Raw genomic sequence first — 23,255 nt, forward strand, 5'->3', positions numbered from 1 at the left:
GACGGTGGTGCCGACCGTGGCCGCGGAGGAACGGAGCTGCCGCTCCCGGCCCGACCGTGACCCAGTTCCAGTGGACCTCCCTCTCCCTCCAGCCATCCACCTCCTGCATTCGTTCCTGCCATCATTCCCCGTGTAAGTGTGCTCGTTGTCTGTCTTTTGTCTTGTCCTTGGGTTTCTAAGTAAGACTGTAATAGGTAAGCTAATTTGCACTGTGTCCTTCTGGTCCGTCCCTCTTTCTGTCTTTATTTTCGTATCCTTCCTTCTCCTTGGTTACTTTTGACTTGTACATAATTAGTTAGTAATAAATCATATTTGTTCCTCCTTACTCTGCCTTCTTTCCTTTACATCCGTTTCGTTCTTGTCTTTTCCCAATTGAATCTCTGTGGCACGATTTGGCCAACGTTTTGGAATTGGGTTAGTGAATGCTAATGACTCGAACTTCGGGTTGCTAAAAACCGCTCGGCAACTAGACCATCTAAAACCGGGGTTCGAGCGGGAGTCCCTCCCTTGCTTCACGGTCAGGAGTGGCACTCAGGTCCTTGGGACTTTTTGTAGACCAAATACCCTGGCTGCTCCCGACCGGAAGGAGCGTTGGGACCCCCAGGACTCACGTCGGTCAGTCGCGGACAAGGGAATTAATCCCCCCTTCTTAAGGGGGAAAGGCCGACGTAGAGATCCGTAAAAAAAAAAAAAAAAAAATTTATGTGGGTATGCAGACCCTCCCCCCCGCCCTTTTGTGTTCTATACTGTTTGACCAATTATATGTCTGCTTTGCTTAAAAGATTATATCCTTTATATCCTTGAAAACCCTGCTTTTCCCTTTAAAAGACTTATGTTACTTTGCCTGTCATGTCTCTTAAGGATCATATACTTTTGTGACTTTGTTCTCTTACTGTCGAAAATATTCCTTTGGAACTTGCTATATCCTCATAAAGGAGTTATATGTTTTGTAAATCCAGGCCCTGATGATATAATCCCTCACTCTGTGAAGACCAACCTATCTTTTCCAGTCCCCGTTGAAAACTGTGTTAGATCACTTTCATGTTTGACATTGTTATGACTTGCTGAACTTTCCCCCAAAAAACCAGGATTCTGGAAAGTCGTCAACATGTTGTTTAACCCATGAGTGACCCTGGACGAATCGAGGAGACCACTTGGTCGTTCTCTTTGTCTTGAGAGCTAAAACCACACCCCAATATTCCCTTTATAAAGTGAAAGCTTGACTGAATTAAGGGAGAGCATCTTGTTGGAATGTTGGTCATTTTTGTGGGCTTCTGTCCGACGTGTTTTGCTCTCCACCAAGCTTGTGTGTTTGACGAATCAAATACATATACCAGTTGTTCTTTCTCTCTGTCATGAGTCTTGAGTCCTAAGTCAACGGATCCCGTCATATATATATATATATTGTTGTGGATATGAGAATGGCTTGTTTTTTTTTATTGTATAGTAAATTGTTGTAAATATCACCCTCTGTGAAATGTAATGATTCCTTGTAAATACCTCCGTAGTGTAAAGGTCAAAGGGCGTCTCGGTAGTTATTCCATAAACACCACATTGCAGGACCCGATAAAACCCTTGTTCAGTAGCTTATATCTTATTATGTGTCTTAGGGTAAGGCTGTGTCTCCCATTAATTTAAATACTCCATTGCACCGAGTGAAATAAGAGTAGATTCCCTTCATTCCCATTCCCAAAACCTCCATTTCCCCTTTCGTCATTGCCAGGCCTCAATTGCCATTGCCAATTACATCCCCTCCAATTGCCGCCATTGACCACGAGGCAGGGTCGGAGAAGAAGGGCGTGTCTCCACCTCGTCATAGAGGGGAGGAGTGAGCCAGCCCCGAACAACCAACCGAGCACGAGGGGTTTGGTTTGAGAGGGCGGAGGAAGAGCGTTTGGGGGAGGTTCGCAAAGGTTGAGGGGCGGGCCTATATAACCCGCGACGGGAAGCTCCCAAGGGCAGAGGAGAGATGAGTCCAAGGGAGGAGACAAGCAGATGAGCTTTTACAGAGGAGAGATGAGTCCCAGAGATGAGCTGAAAGGCTGAGCTGAGCTGCGTGGTGAGGTACAAAGGAAAGAGCTGGGTCGTCAGAGAGATGCGCTTTTACTGAGACAAGGAGCTGAGTCTGAAAAGAGAGGTCCATGACAAGAGCTGAGTCGGTCGACAGGGGTGGTCAGTGGTTGCGTTGAGTGGTTGCGTTGGTTGCGTTGAGTTGTCGGTAGAGAAAGAGTGGTTGGACAAAAAGAAAGAGAGAGGAGAGAACCCGTCACGCCAGACCCCCCCACCAGCGCGTCGGCTCCGACCGTGATCCGACCCGTGATCCGACCCGTGATCCCGCGCACACGACAGGATCGGTGGCATCAGCGGCCGTCGAGGTCCAGCCCGACGTCCCGTGCAGGATCAAGCTCCAGCCAGCTCCGTGCCGTCCTCCCCCTCCAGCCACACACCTCCTTCCAGCCAATCCACTCTGCAATTCCCCGTGTGAGTCGTCTTTGTTTGTTCTGTCCTGGGTAGGTAATTAAGCTTGTATAAGGAGTTCACTGTGTCACCTGCGTCTCATGTCCCTGTACATAATCGTGACTGCTCCTTTTTGCTTGTGTGTGTAAATAATAAATCCCGTTACTCTTCTGTACGTCTTCTTCCTCTTTGCATTCGGTCGCTTTAGAGTTTTCCCGATTGAGTAGCTGTGGCGCGATACGGCCAACGTTCAGGGTGAATCGGGTTTTAGTCGGGGAATAACTGTTCGGCCGCGGTTACACCACCGCTCGGTAAAAATAACATCTAATCCGCAGACCGTAACAAATTGGTAGTCAGGAGTTGGGATTCGAACCTGGGATTAAATTTATTTAGCCCAAATTTTGGAACACCAATTGTACTATTACCGTAACAATATATATATATATATATAATGATGATGATGATGATTGATATATATATATATATATATATATATATATATATATATATATATATATATATATATATACAGTGCGTATCAAAAAAAAAGGTAATCCGAATTCAAAGAGTTAATATGCAAATGTTATTTATTTTGACAATTTACATGTGGTTTACTAATTAAGAGGAGATCCTCAGCTTTCCATTGATACCTTCCATGCATCATTGCTGTCACACATGACCGAGTACATGTTCATTGAAAATGACAAGTTCAAATCGCATTTTTACAAGTTTGGCTAATCGATGCAAGTCAGGATAATTGGTGCAAAATGAATGTCAGATGTGAACTTTTCTCAGGAATGATTGGCCTTTATGCACCGACACCTTCAACATGTCCACCTCCCCTTTCAACACAAAGCTCGCAGCGGCGGAGCATGCCCTGAACTGCTTGTCTCACCATAGCCGGGTCATTGCGCAAAGCATCCACTTCATGTCAAATACGGCCCTGCAATTCATCAAGATCACGGGGAGGAGTTACGAACACCTTGTTCTTTAAATGTCCCCAAAGGAAATAATCACATGGTGTGAGGTCAGGTGATCTTGGCGGCCATTCCACTGCATGGTTGAGGGTGATGACTCGGTCTCCAAAGAGTTCCCTCAGTCGATCTCGGACAGCGATAACACGATGTGCTGTGCTGAGGCACCGTCTTGGGCCCACCAGAGGTATCTGAAGACACCATGAACCTGTCGCTCAAAGTTCTCCTCCAGCTGCGGTAAATCTTAATCATTGATCATCTGCAGATACCTGTTACCATTGACATTCCTTTGAAAGAAAAATGGTCCGATCACCTGACCACTTCCACAAAGTCCCAACCAAACAGTCCACTTTTGTCGATTCATGTTGGTGTCAAAATTAAATTCCGGGGGTTGTCCCGTCGGTGCATATTCAAGAACATTATGGGTATTGACCTTGCCGTCCATGACGAAAGCAGCTTCGTCGCCGATAACGAGATACCGCAGGAAATTGACATCTGCTTCGCAACGTGCTATCAACCATCCGGCAAGCACCAGCCTCCTGGCAAAATCCCCTGGCATAAGTTGATGCCGGATGTGAATCTGATATGGATGTTGGTGGAGGTCCAGTCTTGTGATTCGGTTGAATGTTGCCGAAGGCAATCCCGTCCCATTTCGTCTTGCGCTGGTATCCTTAGGATGCTCCAAAACTTGCTGCCTTACTGCTGCAATGTTCATTTCCGATCGCCCAGTGTGCCTCCTACCGGAATTCCCCTTGTTGTGGTTGAGGCTAGTGCCATGCTCTTGGTATTTTCTAACATTCGCCCAGATCGTTTTGGCTGCTGGAGGCTCCCGTTCTGGGAAACGTTCCCTGAACCCATCACGAGTTCGCTGCAAACTTCCAGTTTGGTGAAAGGTTGCAACCACAAAGGTCCGCTGTTCAGTCGTAAGTTGAATCATCTTTTCAATGACCCAGACTGTCTCTAAACCCATACACTGTAGGCCCATCTTAAATACCCATCTTAAACAAAGGATGACGGAACCGACGATTACCAGACCAGCTTAACAATTTTACATAATCAACTTGGGAGTCGACAAGTAATGCGTCCATTTCAAACTGTCTTGCACCGATTAGCCAAACTTGTAAAAATGCGATTTGAACTTGTCATTTTCAATGAACATGTACTCGGTCATGTGCGACAGCAATGATGCATGAAAGGCATCAATGGAAAGCTGAAGATCTCCTCTTAATTGGTAAACCACATGTAAATTGTCAAACTAAATAACCTTTGCATATTAACCCCTTGAATTCGGATTACCTTTTTTTTGATACGCACTGTATATATACAGACTTGGCATTTAATATGGAATATTTTTTTTGTGGGGGTGAACTTACTTTTCAAGATGTCTTAGAACCAAAAGTTCAATGGAATTATGTTGAAATTATTCTAGATTTTGTTAATGTGACCTTTAAAAGAAACAAAAACCACATTTGACATTTCGAAACAAATAAATTGATCCTTTAAAGTGATGTAAACTGATATCGAACTCAATTCATGGACAGTACTGTGTTAAACCTCGGTACGTTTTCCAGAAGTATCTCTTTATTTTGCACATTAGCCAAAATTTTTTTTTAACAAAAACAAAAGTTAAATTATGACTGGGATTACGGACAGTAAAATTACAGTTCAGTACTTCATGTAACCCCCACGAGCATTCAGGAGAGCACGTACACGTTGAGGCATGCTGTTCACGAGATTTGCCAAGGTTTGGACAGGAATCGCTTGCCATGCAGTGACAATAACTTGCTGCAATTCACGCACAGAGGTCGGCTGCTGGTCCAAGTGGTCGATTTGATGCATTAATTCTGCCCACAAGTTCTCTATCGGATTCATATCCGGGGACATGGCAGGCAACTCCATATGCTCTACACCACGGTCAGCAAGAAAGTGTTGGATCATGCGAGCACGATGAGGCCGTGCATTGTCATCTTGGAAGACAAAGTTTCCTCGAAAGGCTGCACGAGCAAATGGAAGCAATGTTTCTTCCAGAATGGCCCTGTACTTGAACTGGTTCAGGTTTCCATTCAGAACAACCAGGTCAGTTTTGCCCCCTGCATGAAAAGCATCCCAAACGGTCACCCCACCACCTCCACCTTGGACTCTTGGCACGATACAATCTTTGTTGTAGGCTTCATGCACATGTCTGCGCACTCGGACGTGGCCATCTTGACGATAGACCAGAAATCTAGACTCATCACTGAAGATCACGTGATTCCAGTGTCCTGGCTGCCATTGACGGTGCTCTCTGGCCCGCTGCAATCGGCGCTGGCGGTGTTGTCTGGTCAGGCGTGGCTTTCTCAGGGGACAGCTGGCACGATAGCCTGCTTGAACCAGTCGTTGGTTGACTAGCCTTCTGGATACAGGCACATTTGTCAGTTGCTGCCACTCAGCCCTAAGCCGATTAGCTGACTTGGTACGGCCATTGCGGACTAACCGGTGCAGCTGGCGATCATCCCTCCTTGTGGTTCTGCGGGGACGTCCTGGCCTCGGTATTGGAGTAGGGACACCCCTCTGAGCATTTCGTTTCAGGATCTTTGACACCTGACCTTGAGTGATGCCATACTGCCGAGCAATAGCACGCTGTTTCATGCCGTAATTTCGTAAAGCCACCACTCCATGACAAACAGCATTGTCGAGTTGACGGACCATCTCCAGAGGAAGCGGCAATAACTTTTGGAGACGTGCAGCAGTTGTTTTCCACTAATACAGAACGCAACAACCCTTGTATACCCGACTGTGAAGCCAATCATCAAATGCACCTGTCCGTACATTTTGCCACGCCACCTGTGATATAATCCTGTTGTTGACTTCTTGCTGCAACAGACAATCAGTGACATGGTTCTTTTAACAAATAAATCACCAAAGTGTAAAAGAAACTCACCAGATTGATATACTGAGTTAAGAAAGTAAACCCAAGTCAAGAAAAAAAATATTCCATATTAAATGCCAAGTCTGTGTGTGTGTGTATATATATATGTGTATATATATATATATATATATATATATATATATATATATATATATATATATATATATATATATATATATATATATTGTTGCGGATATGGGATTTGCATCCATCCATATCCGCTTGTAAATATTCCCCTATTTCCTCAATACTTCCCAACTATCCCCAATCCCCCATTCCCTAGTCCCATTTTCTGTAAACAACACTCTGTAGACCCGACCTCCCCCTATTTCCCCCCATTAAATGTCGCATCCAGGTCCACCGCATCTCACGTAGACAACTATAGGACATCTTGCTAGTTATTCTTAGTCTATGTCAGTTAAGGATTCGTTTCCATTAATTCTGACCCTTCGTTGCACCAGAATGTGATTGTATGGCACCGTTAGGAAGTTTAGGACCTCCCAATACCTCCCCGCAGCTCTTCCTCACGGATCAGAAACAACAACAACAACAACAACAGCAACGGCGGCGGCGTGCACAGGGAGTGCGCGTCCTCACTCCGGCTTGGTTGGTAGGGGGTGTTGGGAGGGCACGAGGCCTTCCCCACGAGCCGCCATCAAACATGTGCTCGACGGGGTTACCAAATAGGGGCTCCCTGTCAGCTCCTCGTCAAGGGTGGAGCCCGGTAACCCCCGCACCCAATGGAAGCGGTGGACCGGTCCCATCTGGGGCGGAGCCAACCAGCCGAGGGCGCGTCACTCCCCGTTGAGCATGCGCAGCCGAGGGAGTGGTGACGTCAGATGCGCGCTGAGCTTGAAGCAAGAGAGACGTCCCTTCCGAGCGCAGTGAGACCTCCCTGCATCTCTTGGACCGTGCTTGATCCTGCCCCCGAGCCAAGGTGCACCTTGTACTATCGACTACCTGTCCCTTCCTGCCATCAATCCCTGTGTAAGTCAGCCTTGTCCCGTTTGTGTGTGGTCTGTCTGGGATAAGATAAGATTGTATTTAAGTGCCTATCTCTTCTGTGTTTTTACCTCACTCTACCTTGTAATCTACCCCTTTTCTCCACCACTAATTATACCCTCCTCCAGAGGTCTTGAGAACTGTACCCCTTGCGTCGTTTCATTTATCCCAGTCGTTGTGTCCTTTCCAATCATTGATTTAGCGTAGCGCGATTTGGCCAACGTTCGGGTGGAATCGGGTGAGTTGGGGAAGAATCGTGGGAACTGTTAGGTCGCGGCAATACCACCGCTCGGTAAATAACATCTAATCCGCGATCCGTAACAATATATTACTAGGATCACTTAAGATCAAACACAGACAATACAATTCAATAACAACGTGCTTACATTGAACATTCCCTAAAAGGAACCAAGATAAATCACCTCTCTTCTTAACACAAGAGAAAAATGACCAGTGTGGTCACCAGCTGCGACGTGTAGAATCATGAGGATATCCGTTGCAATATGCGCTACCAAATTCGACCAGTCATTAAATTATATGCATGCACTAGCGTCTTTTTGTCTTTCAGCTAAATTCATACTGGTTTCTTCAAACAAATCGCGATTTTAGTCTGCGATGTTCTTACCTCATACCAACGCACTCCCGAGTGTATGCGCATGCGCTATTCAATAATTACACCTAATTTGTGTCAAGTTCTGTGAAACGAGATTGATATGAAAACATTAATGTTGTCTTTGTTGCTAAATTTATTCTGGTTTCTTCAAACAAATCGCGATTTAAGTTCGCGATGTTCTTACCTCATACCAATGCACGTCCGAGTGTATGCGCATGCGCTATTCAAAAAGGCACCCCAACAACAAGAACAACAACACGGTCCTCTCATAGAGCTGCTCGTTGCAGCTAAAAAGACACCGTGGAATCTTTAAGGTCCACTAATGACTAGCGTTAGCAGATTGGTCCTCCAGTTTAACAGTCTACGGATGGACAGCACACACATTGATGTTTCGCCCTCCATATGAAACACCAGGATGAAAATGTATACCTGAAAATGAAAAGAGATTTGTACCCAGGCAAGACAGCTCAAAGACGAGTGTGCATCCTTCTCGTCTAGACTATTCTGCTAGCCCATTGTTATAATCTAAAGCAGAGGCAAAATAAATTCAACCACATTGCTTTATTATTTCGCTCATTCATTTTTTTGTGTCAAACATTAGAAAACTTACTGCAATTCTGTGGACGTCCCAAAAGGCTCGTTCTTGGCCATCCGCTATCTTACGTTCTGTCTTTTCCTTTTTCCGATCACCCCTGCAGGGAACAAAAATAAAATTAATATTCACTGACATTCCACTTTGATATTCAGCTATTGGGATCAAAGAGTATATCATGATACTCTTGTCGCATTTGAATTGTAATCAAAATTACATTTCTCTACATTAAAAAAAATCCAGCACAAGCGTTAAAGTTGCTTGTGAAAACACGTAGCCAAACTAAGGAGGCAAATTCTAGAACCTGAAACAAAGTCACCACTTAAGCAGATGATTAGTGTTGAGGGCAATGTTCTCACTTTGCCTGTATCTCGGCCTGTACAAAGATGAACTCCCACTTCCGATCAAATGCCTTCTGCATCCGTGCCAGGCTTTCCTGCCAAAGGGCAGAGCATACCGATGCCAAGCTCAAGCACTTGTGGCACCATGAAGTGTCCATAGAGCTTTTCAAATGTAATGCAATTAGCTTTGACTGAAGCGAGACAACCATCACGCAAGAACAAGTATTCCAGCACAAAGGGAAACGAGAAGCATCACAAGTCGATTCAGTTGATTCATGTAGCTACTACTGTGTTCAAAAAGTATCCGACCTTTATTTTTTGTGCGTAAAAAAAAAGAAGCTAGGGAGGCTTTGATTGGTGCACGTATGTAGGCGATCCTAATGCGCACGCGTGAATTTTTTTCCCACCTGCAGAAGCTGTCATTCGACGGCAGACCGCCGATGAGTGAGGACATGTAAGTGAGCGCCGTCGGATTTTCGTTTTTGACCAAATGATGGAAAAACTTGAACAACGCTACTGCATCAAATTTTGTGTAAAGCTTGGCGATTCCCAAGTGGAAACGATCCGCAAGATTCAACACCGTTCATTCCATTATGAAGGAGGATTTGGGCTTCAGAAGAATCTCAGGGAAGTTCGTACCAAAGCTGCTAACGATTGAGCAGAAGCAACTCCGTTTGGAGATCGCACAGGACATGCTGGAGACTGTGAACAGCGATCCCAGCTTCCTCAACACAGTGATCACTGGCGATGAGTCCTGGGTTTATGGGTACGACCCAGAAACCAAGTTGCAGTCATCACAATGGAAGCATCCAACATCCCCAAGGCCAAAAACCACAAAATTTGATGCAGTAGCGTTGTTCAAGTTTTTCCGTCATTTTGTCAAAAACGAAAATCCGACGGTGCTCACTTACATGTCCTCACTCATCGGCGGTCTGCCGTCGAATGACAGCTTCTGCAGGTGGGAAAAAATTCACGCGTGCGCATTAGGATCGCCTACATACGTGCACCAATCAACGCCTCCCTAGCTTCTTTTTTTTTTATGCACGAAAAATAAAGGTCGGATACTTTTTGAACACACTACGTATGTGTATAGCTTTAATCATCTGTATCTCCCTTGTCTGCCTGTCCCCTATACTCTGCTGTTGGCTCGTTGCCTTTCAAACCATTGCAATATAACTCTTCTACCAGCCTCCAACTTCAAAGAAAAAAAACTTGAAAGAAAAAAACCCAATATTTTTTGAAAAACCAGACTACACATCATTGGTATGTACAATTCAGGTTAAACAGTCGTGACTGAATATGCCAGTAGGCCGAAAACTGTGGAACTAACATCTCTTGCACCCTGACTCTTGTCCCCCGTCCCCACCCTCACTGTACAAAATACTCATTGAAACTTTGTATAACGTTTGGGTCTCACTATCTGCCATGATCTTTCCTGGGAAAATCACATATCCAAGCTGGCCTCCAAAGCCAGTCGCCGACTGGGCATCCTCCATCATGTGAAGTCCTTTCAGGGCACTTCTGAGCTCCTCACCACTTACAAAGCATTCATCCGCAGCTCAATGGAATACTGCTCTCCCCTCTGGGCTGGTGCTCCTGCCTCACACCTAGCTCGGCTTCACGCTGTTGGAACCAAAGCTTTCAGAATCGTTGGAATCTCCCGTGATGAAGCTAACTCCAAGGGCCTTTCACTCAAACACCGCAGGCAGGTTCGTGGTCATTCTGTCTTCTACCGACTTCTCGCCGGCCGAGCTCCCCAAGCTCTGTCTGTGCACTGCCCCCCAAATAGTTCAGGTCGCACAAGATCTGCCAGAAACACTTCTGGTGAAGCTGCCAAAATCAAGACTCTCTGCTCACCTTCACTCTTATATTCCTCTTTTCTCTCACCTCTGGAACAAACTCCCACACTCTCTGCAAACCCTCTCCTCCCTCCAGGTCTTTAAAACAGCTGTTCACCACCATCTCTTATCTTCCCCCATCCAAAACCTTGATCTTTTCTACCCCCACTAATTTCACCCCAATTCCACTTTTTTGAAATACCAACTACTGTCCTGGAAGTCCTTGGTGTCCTTGTGTTTTATACTTCTCCCTCCCTCCCCCCCCCACCCCGTTCACCTCCATCCAGCCCTCTCCCTTCCACAGATATACCGACGTCCCTGTTCTCTACTGTTGTTGTGCTTGTTTCCTTTCCTCTCCCTCCCCCTCTTGAATCCCGCTCCCTTCATTGCATGCTTTATGTGTCCATGCATGTTTTGGTTTTGAATGTGTTAGCTCTTACACGAGCCTCAACTCTGTATACAAGAAAATAAAAAATAAAAAAACGTTATATTCCAATACTTGATCAATCTCTGCAATTACTAAAACTCAAAAACAACTCCAAACCCTCAGAAAAAAAAAAAATTAAGCTCTGGCCAACTGGGAGTACAAATTGGAGCCATCTGCAGTCCATAATTCTAGCAAACATTTCCATTATAAACAGCTCATTCATAATTACATGACAAACATTTAAACTCAAGCAAATACAAACAATTACATTATAAACAGTTAATTTATCATTACATAACAAACATTTAAACTCAAGCAAATACAAACAATTACATTGTAAACAGATAATTTATCATTACATAACAAACATTTAAACTCAAACAAATACAAACAATTACATTATAAACATTAAACTTATTATTACATTACAAACATTTAAAATCAAGCAAATACAACCAATTACATTATAAACATTAAATTTATTATTACATAACAAACATTTAAACTCAAGCAAATACAAACAATCACATTATAAACAGTTAATTTATCATTACATAACAAACGTGTGGCCCTGAATGGGTTTCTCTCATCTCCCTTTCCTGTTCAGGCTGGAGTTCCCCAAGGCAGTGTTCTGGGCCCTGTGCTTTTTCTGGTCTTTATCAATGATCTCTCTGACTCTCTTGAAAATCCTCTCTATCTCTTTGCTGATGACTCTACTCTCTGTCGCTCCATTCTTCATCCCTCAGATCGGCAGTCTGCAGCCTCCTCACTCTCTGCAGACCTGGACAAAATCACAGACTGGGCAAACAAGTGGAACATGTCTTTCAATCCTGACAAATCTCACACTCTTACGATGTCTCTCCGAAAAGACCGACTGGACAACCCTCCCATCCACTTTCTGAATAATCCTCTCCAAGAAGTTCTGTCACTCAAGCTTTTGGGTCTCACTATCTGCCATGATCTTTCCTGGGAAAACCACATTTCAAATCTGGCCTCCAAAGCCAGTCGCCGACTGGGCATCCTCCGTCGTGCGAAGTCCTTCCTTGGCACACCTGAGCTCCTCACCACATACAAGCCTTTAATCCGCAGCTCAATGGAATACTGCTCTCCCCTTTGGGCTGGTGCTCCTGCCTCACACCTAGCTCGTCTTCACGCTGTTGAAACCAAAGCATTCAGAATCATTGGAATCTCCCGCCATAAAGCTAACTCCAAGGGACTCTCACTCACTCACCGCAGGCAGGTTGGTGGTCTTTCCGTCTTCAACCGACTCCTCTCTGGCCTTGCCCCCCAGCTCTCTCTGGGCTCTGTCCCGCAAATATTCCTACAGGTCGCACAAGATCTGCCTGCAACCCTCTTCTGGTTAAACTGCCAAAATCAAGACTCTCTCCTCACCTTCACTCCTTCATTCCTCTTTTCTCCCGCCTCTGGAACAAACTCCCTCACTCTCTTCAATCCCACTCCACCCTCCAGGTCTTTAAAACAGCTGTTCACCACCATCTCTTATCTTCCCCCATCCAAAACCTTGATCTTTTCTACCCCCGCTAATTTCACCCCAATTCACTTTTTTGAAATACCAACTTCTGTCCTGGAAGTCCTTGGTGTCCTTGTGTTTTATACTTCTCCCTCCCCCCCCCCCCCATTCCCATGCCTCCTCCCCCCAAGCCCTCTCCCTCCCACACATCTCCCTGCTCCCTCCCACACATCTCCCTGCTCTCAAATGTTGTGTTTGTGTGCTTCCCCTTCTCTCCGCATCTTGTCTTCCGCTCCCTCTTTTTATATATTTTGTTTGTCTGGTTGATTTGTTTGTGAAGTAAATGTTAGCTCTTTCACAAGCCTCGATTCAGTATACAAAAAAAAAAAAAAAAAAACTCAAGAAAATACAAACAATTACATTGTAAACATTACATTTATCATTACATAACAAACATTTAAACTCAAGCAAATACAAATAATTACATTATAAACATTAAATTTATTATAACATGACAAACATTTAAACTCAAACAAATACAAACAATTACATTATAAACATTAAATTTATTATTACATATCAAACATTTAAACTCAAACAAATACAAACAATTACATTATAAACATTAAATTTATTATTACATAACAAACATTTAAACTCAAACAAATACAAACAATTACATTATAAACATTAAATTTATTATTACAGAACAAACATTTAAACTCAAACAAATACAAACAATTACATTATAAACATTAAATTCATCATTACATAACAAACATTTAAACTCAAACAAATACAAACAATTACATTATAAACATTAAATTTATCATTACATAACAAACATTTAAACTCGAACAAATACAAACAATTACATTATAAACATTAAATTTATTATTACAGAACAAACATTTAAACTCAAACAAATACAAACAATTACATTATAAACATTAAATTTATTATTACATAACAAACATTTAAACTCAAACAAATACAAACATTCACGTAAAAAACATTAAATTTATTATTACATAACAAACATTTAAACTCAAACAAATACAAACATTCACATAATAAACATTAAATTTATTATTACATAATAAACACTTAAACTCAAGCAAATACAAACAATTACATTATAAACATTAAATGTATCATTACTGAACAAACATTTAAACTCAAGCAAATACAAACAATTACATTATAAACAGTTAATTTAGTATTACATAACAAACATTTAAACTCAAGCAAATACAAACAATTACATTATAAACATTAAATGTATCATTACTGAACAAACATTTAAACTCAAGCAAATACAAACAATTACATTATAAACAGTTAATTTAGTATTACATAATAAACACTTAAACTCAAGCAAATACAAACAATTACATTATAAACATTAAATGTATCATTACTGAACAAACATTTAAACTCAAGCAAATACAAACAATTACAGTGTAAACATTAAATTTATTATTACATAACAAACATTTAAACTCAAGCAAATGCAAACAATTGCATTGTAAACATTAAATTTATTATTACATAACAAACATTTAAAGTCAAGTAAATACAAACATTAGCATTATAAACAGTTAATTTATCATTACATCACAAACATTTAAACTCAAGTAAATACAAACAATTACATTGTAAACATTAAATTTATTATTACATAACAAACATTTAAACTCAAGCAAATACAAACAATTACAGTGTAAACATTAAATTTATTATTACATAACAAACATTTAAACTCAAGCAAATACAAACAATTACATTGTAAACATTAAATTTATCATTACATAACAAACATTTAAACTCAAGCAAATACAAACAATTACATTATAAACATTAAATTTATTATTACATGACAAACATTTAAATTCAAGCAAATACAAACAATTACATTATAAACATTAAATGTATCATTACATAACAAACATTTAAACTCAAGCAAATACAAACAATTACATTATAAACATTAAATTTATTATTACATAACAAACATTTAAACTCAAGCAAATGCAAACAATTATTACATTATAAACATTAAATTTATCATTACATAACAAACATTTAAACTCAAGCAAATACAAACAATTATATTATCAACATTAAATTTATCATTACATAACAAACATTTAAACTCAAACAAATACAAACAATTACATTATCAACATTAAATTTATCATTACACAACAAACATTTAAACTCAAACAAATACAAACAATTACATTATAAACAGTTAATTTATCATTATTCATTACATAACAAACATTTAAACTCAAACAAATACAAACAATTACATTATAAACATTAAATTTATCATTACATAACAAACATTTAAACTCAAACAAATACAAACAATTACATTATAAACATTTAATTTATCATTACATAACAAATATTTAAACTCAAACAAATACAAACAATTACATTATAAACATTTAATTTATCATTACTTAACCAACATTTAAACTCAAGCAAATACAAACAATTATATAATTAAAATTTAAACCCAAGCAAATCTTACTGTAATTCACCAAATGTCCATCCGTCTGTTCGAAGGTACCGCAAAAACGGCTCAACCAATCGAAACGATATTTTGTGTGGGTAATCCTGGGATCTCCAGGAGTAAAATAGTCTATTTAGTTTTCCAAATTTCAGCTTTGGTCTCCAGTATTCTCAGATTTGGACTCCTGCATAACATTCACGTTCGCATAACGTCCATTGTGACGATGTTCTCATTGTTACGATGTATGTGTTCACGGTAGTGTTTGACGTGACGGTGTGAACGTAATTTCGTTTTGGTTTTCGTTTCGTAATCCTTTAATGAACATTTAATGTTTCATGAACGTTTAATGTTTAATGAACGTTTAAGGCCCTTCGATGTCCGGGGCCGCATGCGCGCTACACTGGACGGGCCAGCGTGTACCTTGCCCTTCGCCGTCAGGCTCGGGTAAACCGCTGAGCCCCATCCGTGATGGGGACTGGGGCTTGAGACAGTGTCCTTCATTAAAAGTATAATAAACGCTGTCTCCATCGATCTTGCCAAGGCCGTAACAGCCGTAACGTTTAATCTCTACGTGAGAGAATTCCACATTGCTATTTGGGCGGTGAATACGCAAACAGATCGCTGTCTCCATCAATCTTGCCAAGGCCGTAACAGCTATCGGCTCAAAATCCTTTTAACTGTTGATTTGGTACAGTTACACGTATCGGGAATTTGGTACACGTATCGGGAGTACATACGACATGGCGATTGTGAACACCATTATCGATCACGATTATCGATCACGATTCACCATCACGATCAGAGTGTATCGATCACAATTTGAAACATGATGGAATAATATTTACCGATATGAACAGTGATGTGGCTTTTATTGAAATTCTAAAGATACTGTTTAGATTTTGATGATTTGCGTGTGATATGATTCAATGGATGTTTATATGAATCGTTTAAAATAAAAAAAGCCTTGAATTTCTGATATTTTGCCTTTTCATTTGGCCTTCCCAATTGGAGCCCCGCCCATAGGGCGGGTACCGTTGATAGTACATAAATTACATTATAAACACTAGCAACTCGGTGCAGAGTAAGGATACTTACTTTGATCACTCCCTAATCTTGGTCCGGTCCAATCCAGATTGATTACCAACACGGCTACAAACTGTCCGAATGGTGTTTTGCGGTGCCACAAAATATACTATCCCTCAGATGGACACCAAATCAAGTATCAAAATATATTATTACACGTTAAAGATCCCACCCTCTTTCATGAGTTGTCACCACTACCCAATTTCCAAATTCCAAGCAAACTAATGCTGGAAAGGTCATGCAAACCACCCTGTATAATTGTTACCCTGAATAACACTGCTTTGGTGCAGCACCCATGCTCTGTATGCAGAGTCAGATGAATCGATTGGCCCGAAATACAAGCTGTTGTATTACATAATTGTAAATAACCACGATAAACACAAATATATTACATTTTAAACACCAAGAAAATACAAGACAGGCCAATGTTGCACTTTTGTTTGTCCATCAAGCCCCAATTATCATTGCATCATTGTGCAATTCCTACAAGAACATCGTTTACTGAAAAAGACAAAGAAACTACTGGACTCACCGATTCATAGTCTGAAAGTTCCAGTCGTGCTTTATTTTGCATGGTGCGCTTGCAAAGATACACGGCTGCAAGTACATGACAAAGTACACGCAAAAAAAACAGAAAACATCAAACTCATGTACACCTTTTAATCCAGAGAGAAAAAATAGAGAAACAACTAACACAATAAGCGAAGAAAAAAAACGTTATTATGGTCTGTAGTATTAATTATAGACTAGACGGATTTTTGGAAAAAGGCCACGTATAAGCTTTGAGGTGCATTTTTGGGTGAAAGTTGGGAACCTCACTTTTTAACATAATTAGGGTATGTTGAATTCGATTAACGCGGTTCCCAAGCCGAATTTTGAGTTTTAAATAAACTGCTGAAGAACTTGGGCATTGGTGAACTCACAGAGGAGACAATCAAATCTGCAGAAGCGTTCGTCTGCAGAATATATAATGTGCACAGAACAACCTCTGTTGATTCAGCACGATATATGTTGTTCGCCAAGACTGGTAAACCAGAAGCAATGTCACCGACAAGTGATGCTCTTCATTTCCATTTGATGCGAGTACACTATCAAGCCATGGTATGGAGACATGCTCATTGTGCCATACCTGACCTTCCTGCACCTGTGTAAATGGGATGGAAACGTGGTGATTAAGGACAAGAGCCTATTCTGATGTCGCTGAGTCCAATCCCAGAAAGTTGCCTCGAGATGATTTGTTGTGCATGCCAGAAGCAATGCAAGACTCGACGCTGCAAATGTTGCTATTCAGAGTTGAGGTGCACATCAATGTGTGCCTGTCAGAAACAGAGTGTGATCAGACCCCTTGTATGAATGTGATGTAGTTTGGCAAAACAACAAGTGTGACATTCCTGAATGCTTGTGCTTCATGGCCATGTATACTTAATTTTAGAATAAAGGGTTGTATGAAACATTGTCTTATTAAAACCATTTCCCATTTTATAGTGTCCAATATCAGTTTGAATGTCTCTTTCAATATGTCGCCAACCATAATATAGACTCGACTGATTTATGGAAAAAGGCCATGTTTAAGCTTCGAGGTGCATTTTGGGGTAAAAGTTGTAAAGTTAAAGTAAAAGAGCTGCATGTATATACTTGATATATAAATGCTTGTTCAAAGAGATTGCCCAAAAATGGCAATTTGGCGGCCATTTTGTTTATGCTAATTAGAAGGTCAAAAACTCAAAATTCGGCTTGGGAAGCGGGTTAATCGAATTCAGCATACCCCAATGATGTTAAAAAGTGAGGTTCCCAACTTTTACCCAAAAATGCACCTAATATTCACATTCCTCAGAAATCCGTCAAGTCTATTATAGTCTGGTTCATAATGTATTTTCCTTCACTTCTTCTGGAGATTTGCTCTACTCTACTATACATTTTCGGAAACGTTAGGAAATACTGAATATGAAAACCAATGCTTACATTTTAAAAAAGTCTCTGTGGTAGCCATCATGGATTTTCAAAATGGCCACTATTGAAAAAGCAATTTTCCAAACATCTCCACTTCTAATCCACATAGCCAAGTGCTTTTGGTAGCTAAACATTCATTTTAAGGGACAATGAATCTCGCGAGACTAAGTACAAACAGCTAAGTATTACAGAAAGAAAGATATTCGATATAAAAGATCTTTAAAAAAATCTATTTCATCATATAACTGCCAATATTGCTACAAAGATGAAATTATTCTGGTTTATATATTTATTTTATACTTGGGCTAAGGCTCGTAATGGAGCTGACACACACACGAGGACATAATGACGAGACAAATACTTAACACAGCCATTGAGCTTGGGGGTAGTACCGCCACTACCGTCACTTCTCGGGATACTCTGGGTACCAGTGACGTCACAACAATGGCGCCGCTTTTCTCACCGTACTCAGTGGGGCATTTCCTCAGGAGGAATTTCCTCGATCCTCCCCATGGATGCCACCTGATGGGGATCTGGATTGTCCGTGCTCTATCCTTTTAAAGCGAAGAAGCAACACGTACCATTTATAAAGTGTTCGGTATGACTCAAACCGGTCCAATCCAGATGGATGTTTTTCGGAGGCACCATCTTTTTACTGGATGGCCTTTTGCTCCCTCTGGAAGCTCGTCCGCCCTTTTCCAGGTATTGTTTTTAGTTCTGGCAGGTGTTCAGGTAGCTGGCAGCATTTCAGAGAGTCACCTCCCCACTAGCAAAACCAGTGAGGGGTGTCGGTTTAGTCGCCAACAACCCGACCATGCGGCAGGTAGTTACCAGGGGTTACATGGTACCAGGAGCAGTCCCAAAAGACTGACCTGACCTGACTGATTATGACTGCTAATAAAATAGTCTCCATACATGAAATATTATGACAATTGAATGTGATGTAATAAAAGTTTCAAATGAAATCGGTGATTGTAATTTTCTTGGTTTTCTGATGGAACAGGATCAAATTGCAAACAATCATCCTCATGGAATTCTGCATTCAGGGGACTGCATCGGAGAGTAAGCCATGCTTTCGGAGGCAATATCGAGTCCCTTTTCTTATTGCTTGCTTTCATATGTGGACATTGAGGATTTCACAGTGCCTCTACAAAAGATATTGTGTGCATCATGCATCGTCTGTGGCTGGTTTAGGAGCTGCAGAAACAATTTTAGCCATCAGATAAGTTGACTGATCCTTTTCCAGCAATTATCCCGAGCCAGCCGGTTTGAAATCGACTGCAGCCAAGAAATTTCCCAGTGAACACCACATGAAGCTGGTAATAATTGGGGTAATAGTAGTGGTATTTGCAGCAGTAGTCAGGGTAGGGACTGATAGGATTGTTCAGAGGTCCCTCACTTTTGAGCTGTCTAGCCTGGGTTTGATTCTCGACTCGCAGGGCGTGCCATCCTTCAGATGGACATTAAGCCGGGTATCCCATCTGCTAGCATTAGCTAGTGTACATTAATATCCCACGGTTTGTCCAAAGCTTAGGGTAAGGGTCCAAGGCTTAGGGTGAGGGTCCAAAGCTTAGGGTCAGGGTCTTAGGCTTTTGTGAAAAATGGGTGAGTTATCACTGGCACCCTCAACAAATTCCAAATTCCTGCCCTGACAGCCACTCAGTGTCGTTCTTGCTGTGGGGCTGCCTCGACAGCATTGAATCTTCCTGCAGGCGGAGAACCGCAGAGAAAGAGAAAGTCAAGGCAGGAGGGGAGTCCAGGCACACCAAACTTTGGCCAGAGGCATGCAATGGCCTACTCTTTTGGAAAAGTGCAATGTCCACAAGCGAGTGTTAGCAGATATGACAGCTAGCCTAATGGCTTCTTCAAAATGTTGGTGCACTCTATGATGTAATGCACACTCCCAAGCCTTGGAGAAATGACAAATTCCTTGCCTCTTGGTCTACCTTGCCTTCAAATTCCTTGCCTACTCTTCCCAAATAATCATAGTGTGGCGGACACGATGGCTCACTGGCGCAGTGACATAATTCCGTGCACCAGTGGGTGTCGGCCACGCCCCAGGTGAGGCGTGGCCTCCAGATATACACGCGGGCTCGCAGCCCCGAGCACGGCAGTGCTGACGAGTGAGCAACCAATAAAGAGCTCGACTTAACCCAAAGCGTTGTGGCCTACCTTTGTTTAACGTCGGGAGATCTCGCGAGATCACGGCGAGGTCACGTCTTTTCGAAGCTGCTCCATGCGCTCACGCTCTCGAAGCTAATTGATCTATCACAATCGTGTTTTTGTCGAGACTGTATCTATCTTTCGGTGTGTGTACCTATAGCGTATCTTTTGGAAAATTTTCGGTGCTAATTTTTCGTACATGTATACACAATCGTCGGTTAATGGTATCGAGTATTCTGCGGCCTAGTACTCGTAGGCTTAGACTACCGTACCATCTCCGACCTTGTGGTTTTGTTTTACTCTCAGCGATTCGTCGAATGCGCTGAAATTATTTTCGTTCTCTGTTTCGTACCAGTCGTTCACCCCGTACCTCCTTGTTTAATATCTGTACTCACAAAAAAAAACAAAAAAAAAACCCCCAAAAAATATTTCCTTCCCAGGTCTTAATCGTTTATTTTTTGTCCGTTCGTTCTTCGTTCGCGATCACGCGGTTAGAAATGTATAATCTCTCCCCTGAACAACTATTTTCTCTCATATATTATAACACCCTTTTCTTCTTTTCCTACAAAAGGATGCTTTCGTCTTGCTCACCAAATCTATTCATTCCAAAAAATATATATAATACCATCTCTTACAGTTCCTCCTTTCTACATTCCCTAAACTATCCAGAACTCCACCCCTCCTCCAGTGTCCTCAAACGTATTTTTGACTCGAAGGTCTCAAACTCATTTTGCAAAAAATGTTCGTTTCCCATGAATCGTACACTTTTCAAAATCCAATCTCACCCCTCCCCTCCAAATCCTCCCCATCACCCATCCCTTTCAAATCTCCCCCCTTGCCCCTTCCCTCCCCTCCCTCCTAAACTCCCCCCACACCCCTCCCCTCCGAGACTCTCCCTCGCTCCTCCCCTCCTAGACTCCCCTCTCACCCCTCCTCCTCAAAGCATCCTCCCTGCTTCTTCCCCCTTCCAACTTTCACCTTCATCTCCCCAAAACTTCTGCCTCGCTCTTCCCCCTCCTCAAATAACACCTCACTGTGCCTCACCCAATCTCCATCAAACCTTTTGTCCACCCCATTCTTCCCTTTCTCCAAGCTATTCTGAAATCTCTGAAATCTCTGACACACCTTCAACAGCTCTCCCTACCTCTTCCTCCTCTTCCACATCTTACCCTACCCCTCCCCCCCCCTGTTCTGGACCCGATGCTCCCCCTTCCTCTTCATTAACGGTATGGACCTCAAACATCCGGGGCCTTCGCTCAAACTTGACTGACCTCTCCATACAGGTTGCTTCTGACAAACCAGATGTGATCTGCTTAACAGAAACTTTCCACCTTCATGATGTCTCTGATGCCTTGGTATCTCTCCCAGGTTACTCCCTCCTCCGGTATGATAGACCTGAGCCTCGTCCTGGAGGTGGGGTTGCTATCTTTATAAAAAACTCTCTTCCTCACTCGCCCTCCACTGTCCTCTCTCCACCTCACCCCCAGGAATACCTTTGGCTACGGCTTCCCCTTCGCTCCCACCTTTTGTTCATATGTGTGTTGTACCGTCCACCAAACAGCGATGACTCCATCTACATCTCACTGTCTGATAATATGGACCAACTTCTATCTACCCATCCCAACTCTCTCTTCCTCATATGTGGTGATTTCAATTGTCACCATGCCAGTTGGCTGGGTGTGGGTACCTCTCTCACCAGCCATGGCTCTTCAGCAAAGGACTTCTGCGACTCACTGGGACTGACACAATCTGTCAATTTCCCGACCCGGATCTCAGTCAACGGAGCATCTTCTCTTCTGGATTTGGTTATGACAAACTTCCCTGAAAATGTCTGCTGCTCTTCTTCTGCTCCAATCGGCTCATCTGATCATGTGCTTGTCAAAGTGGACATCTCTCTGACCATTCTCAGAGAGCCTCCTCAGCGTCGACGAGTCTGGCATTTCACTCAGGCCAACTGGCACGGTCTTCAAGCAGCCATCAATCATCTGGACTGGTCTCCCATCTCTACCGTCTCTGACATCAACTCATCCTGGGAATTCTTTCAAAGTAAATTGCTCTCTCTCTCATGCACAGATTTATACCATCTCGTCTTCAGTTGTCATACCCTTCCTCCCGTCCATGGTACACGGAATCTTGTGGTGAGGCTGTTGCCCTGAAACAACTTGCTTTCGTCTCCTGGAAAGCAAATCCAACGGAAGGAAATCTCATTTCCTTTCACAAAGCCCGAAACAAGTGTGTGTCCACCCTCAGGAGAGCCAGGAAACAATATCTCACCGTTCTCAAGACCAAACTCTCTTATCTGTCTCCCTCTTCCAAATCCTGGTGGCGTCTGGTCAAATCTGTTTCTGGTGTTTGTTCCCCCTCCATCCCCTCCCTCACCTCAAACGGCTTAACGGCTGACTCCGCACGTGAAAAAGCTGAATGCCTCAACTCTGTGTTTGCCTCTAAATCTTGTGTCCCAAACCCATCCCTCTCTGTACCCACCGTACCCAGTCGTACCCAGCTGCTCCTGGACTCTGTGTCCTTTCCTCCTGATAAGGTGGAAAAGTTTCTGTCAACCCTCGACTCTGATTCTGCAACTGGTCCTGACGGCATCAGCCCACGGGTCCTAAAATCATGTTCTTCTGCTCTTTCACTCCCTCTTTCTGTTCTCTTCACCCTCTCTTTTGCTCAAGGTCATCTGCCATCTGCTTGGAAATCAGCCAACATCACCGGTTTGCACAAAAGAGGTGCAAAAACAGATCCCAGCAACTACAGACCAATCGGCCTTCTCCCAATTATCAGCAAAGTCATGGAATCCATCATTACTTCAGATATTAAATCTTTCCTCTTCTCCAATGGCTTGATCTCTGATCATCAATTTGGTTTCAGACCTGGTCACTCTACTCTGGACATGCTGCTTCTGCTTTCTC

At 42.4% G+C, this 23,255-nt stretch overlaps 1 protein-coding gene across 1 annotated transcript in view; it reads right to left on the reverse strand.

Annotated features, from left to right (window-relative positions):
- The window catches only part of LOC137434907 (regulator of G-protein signaling 7-like), a 117,349-nt gene that overhangs the window by 44,868 nt on the left and 49,226 nt on the right, over positions 1-23,255 (reverse strand). The window contains exons 5-7 of the mRNA XM_068128119.2: positions 16,763-16,827; positions 8,906-8,982; positions 8,565-8,646 (exon numbers count right to left, since the gene is read on the reverse strand). Coding sequence (XP_067984220.2) covers positions 8,565-8,646; positions 8,906-8,982; positions 16,763-16,827 — 224 coding nt within the window. The remainder of the gene's footprint in view (positions 1-8,564; positions 8,647-8,905; positions 8,983-16,762; positions 16,828-23,255) is intronic.

This window comes from Myxine glutinosa, chromosome 9 (assembly GCF_964187855.1).
Source record: "Myxine glutinosa chromosome 9, kmMyxGlut1.1, whole genome shotgun sequence".
Classification (NCBI taxonomy): domain Eukaryota; kingdom Metazoa; phylum Chordata; class Myxini; order Myxiniformes; family Myxinidae; genus Myxine; species Myxine glutinosa.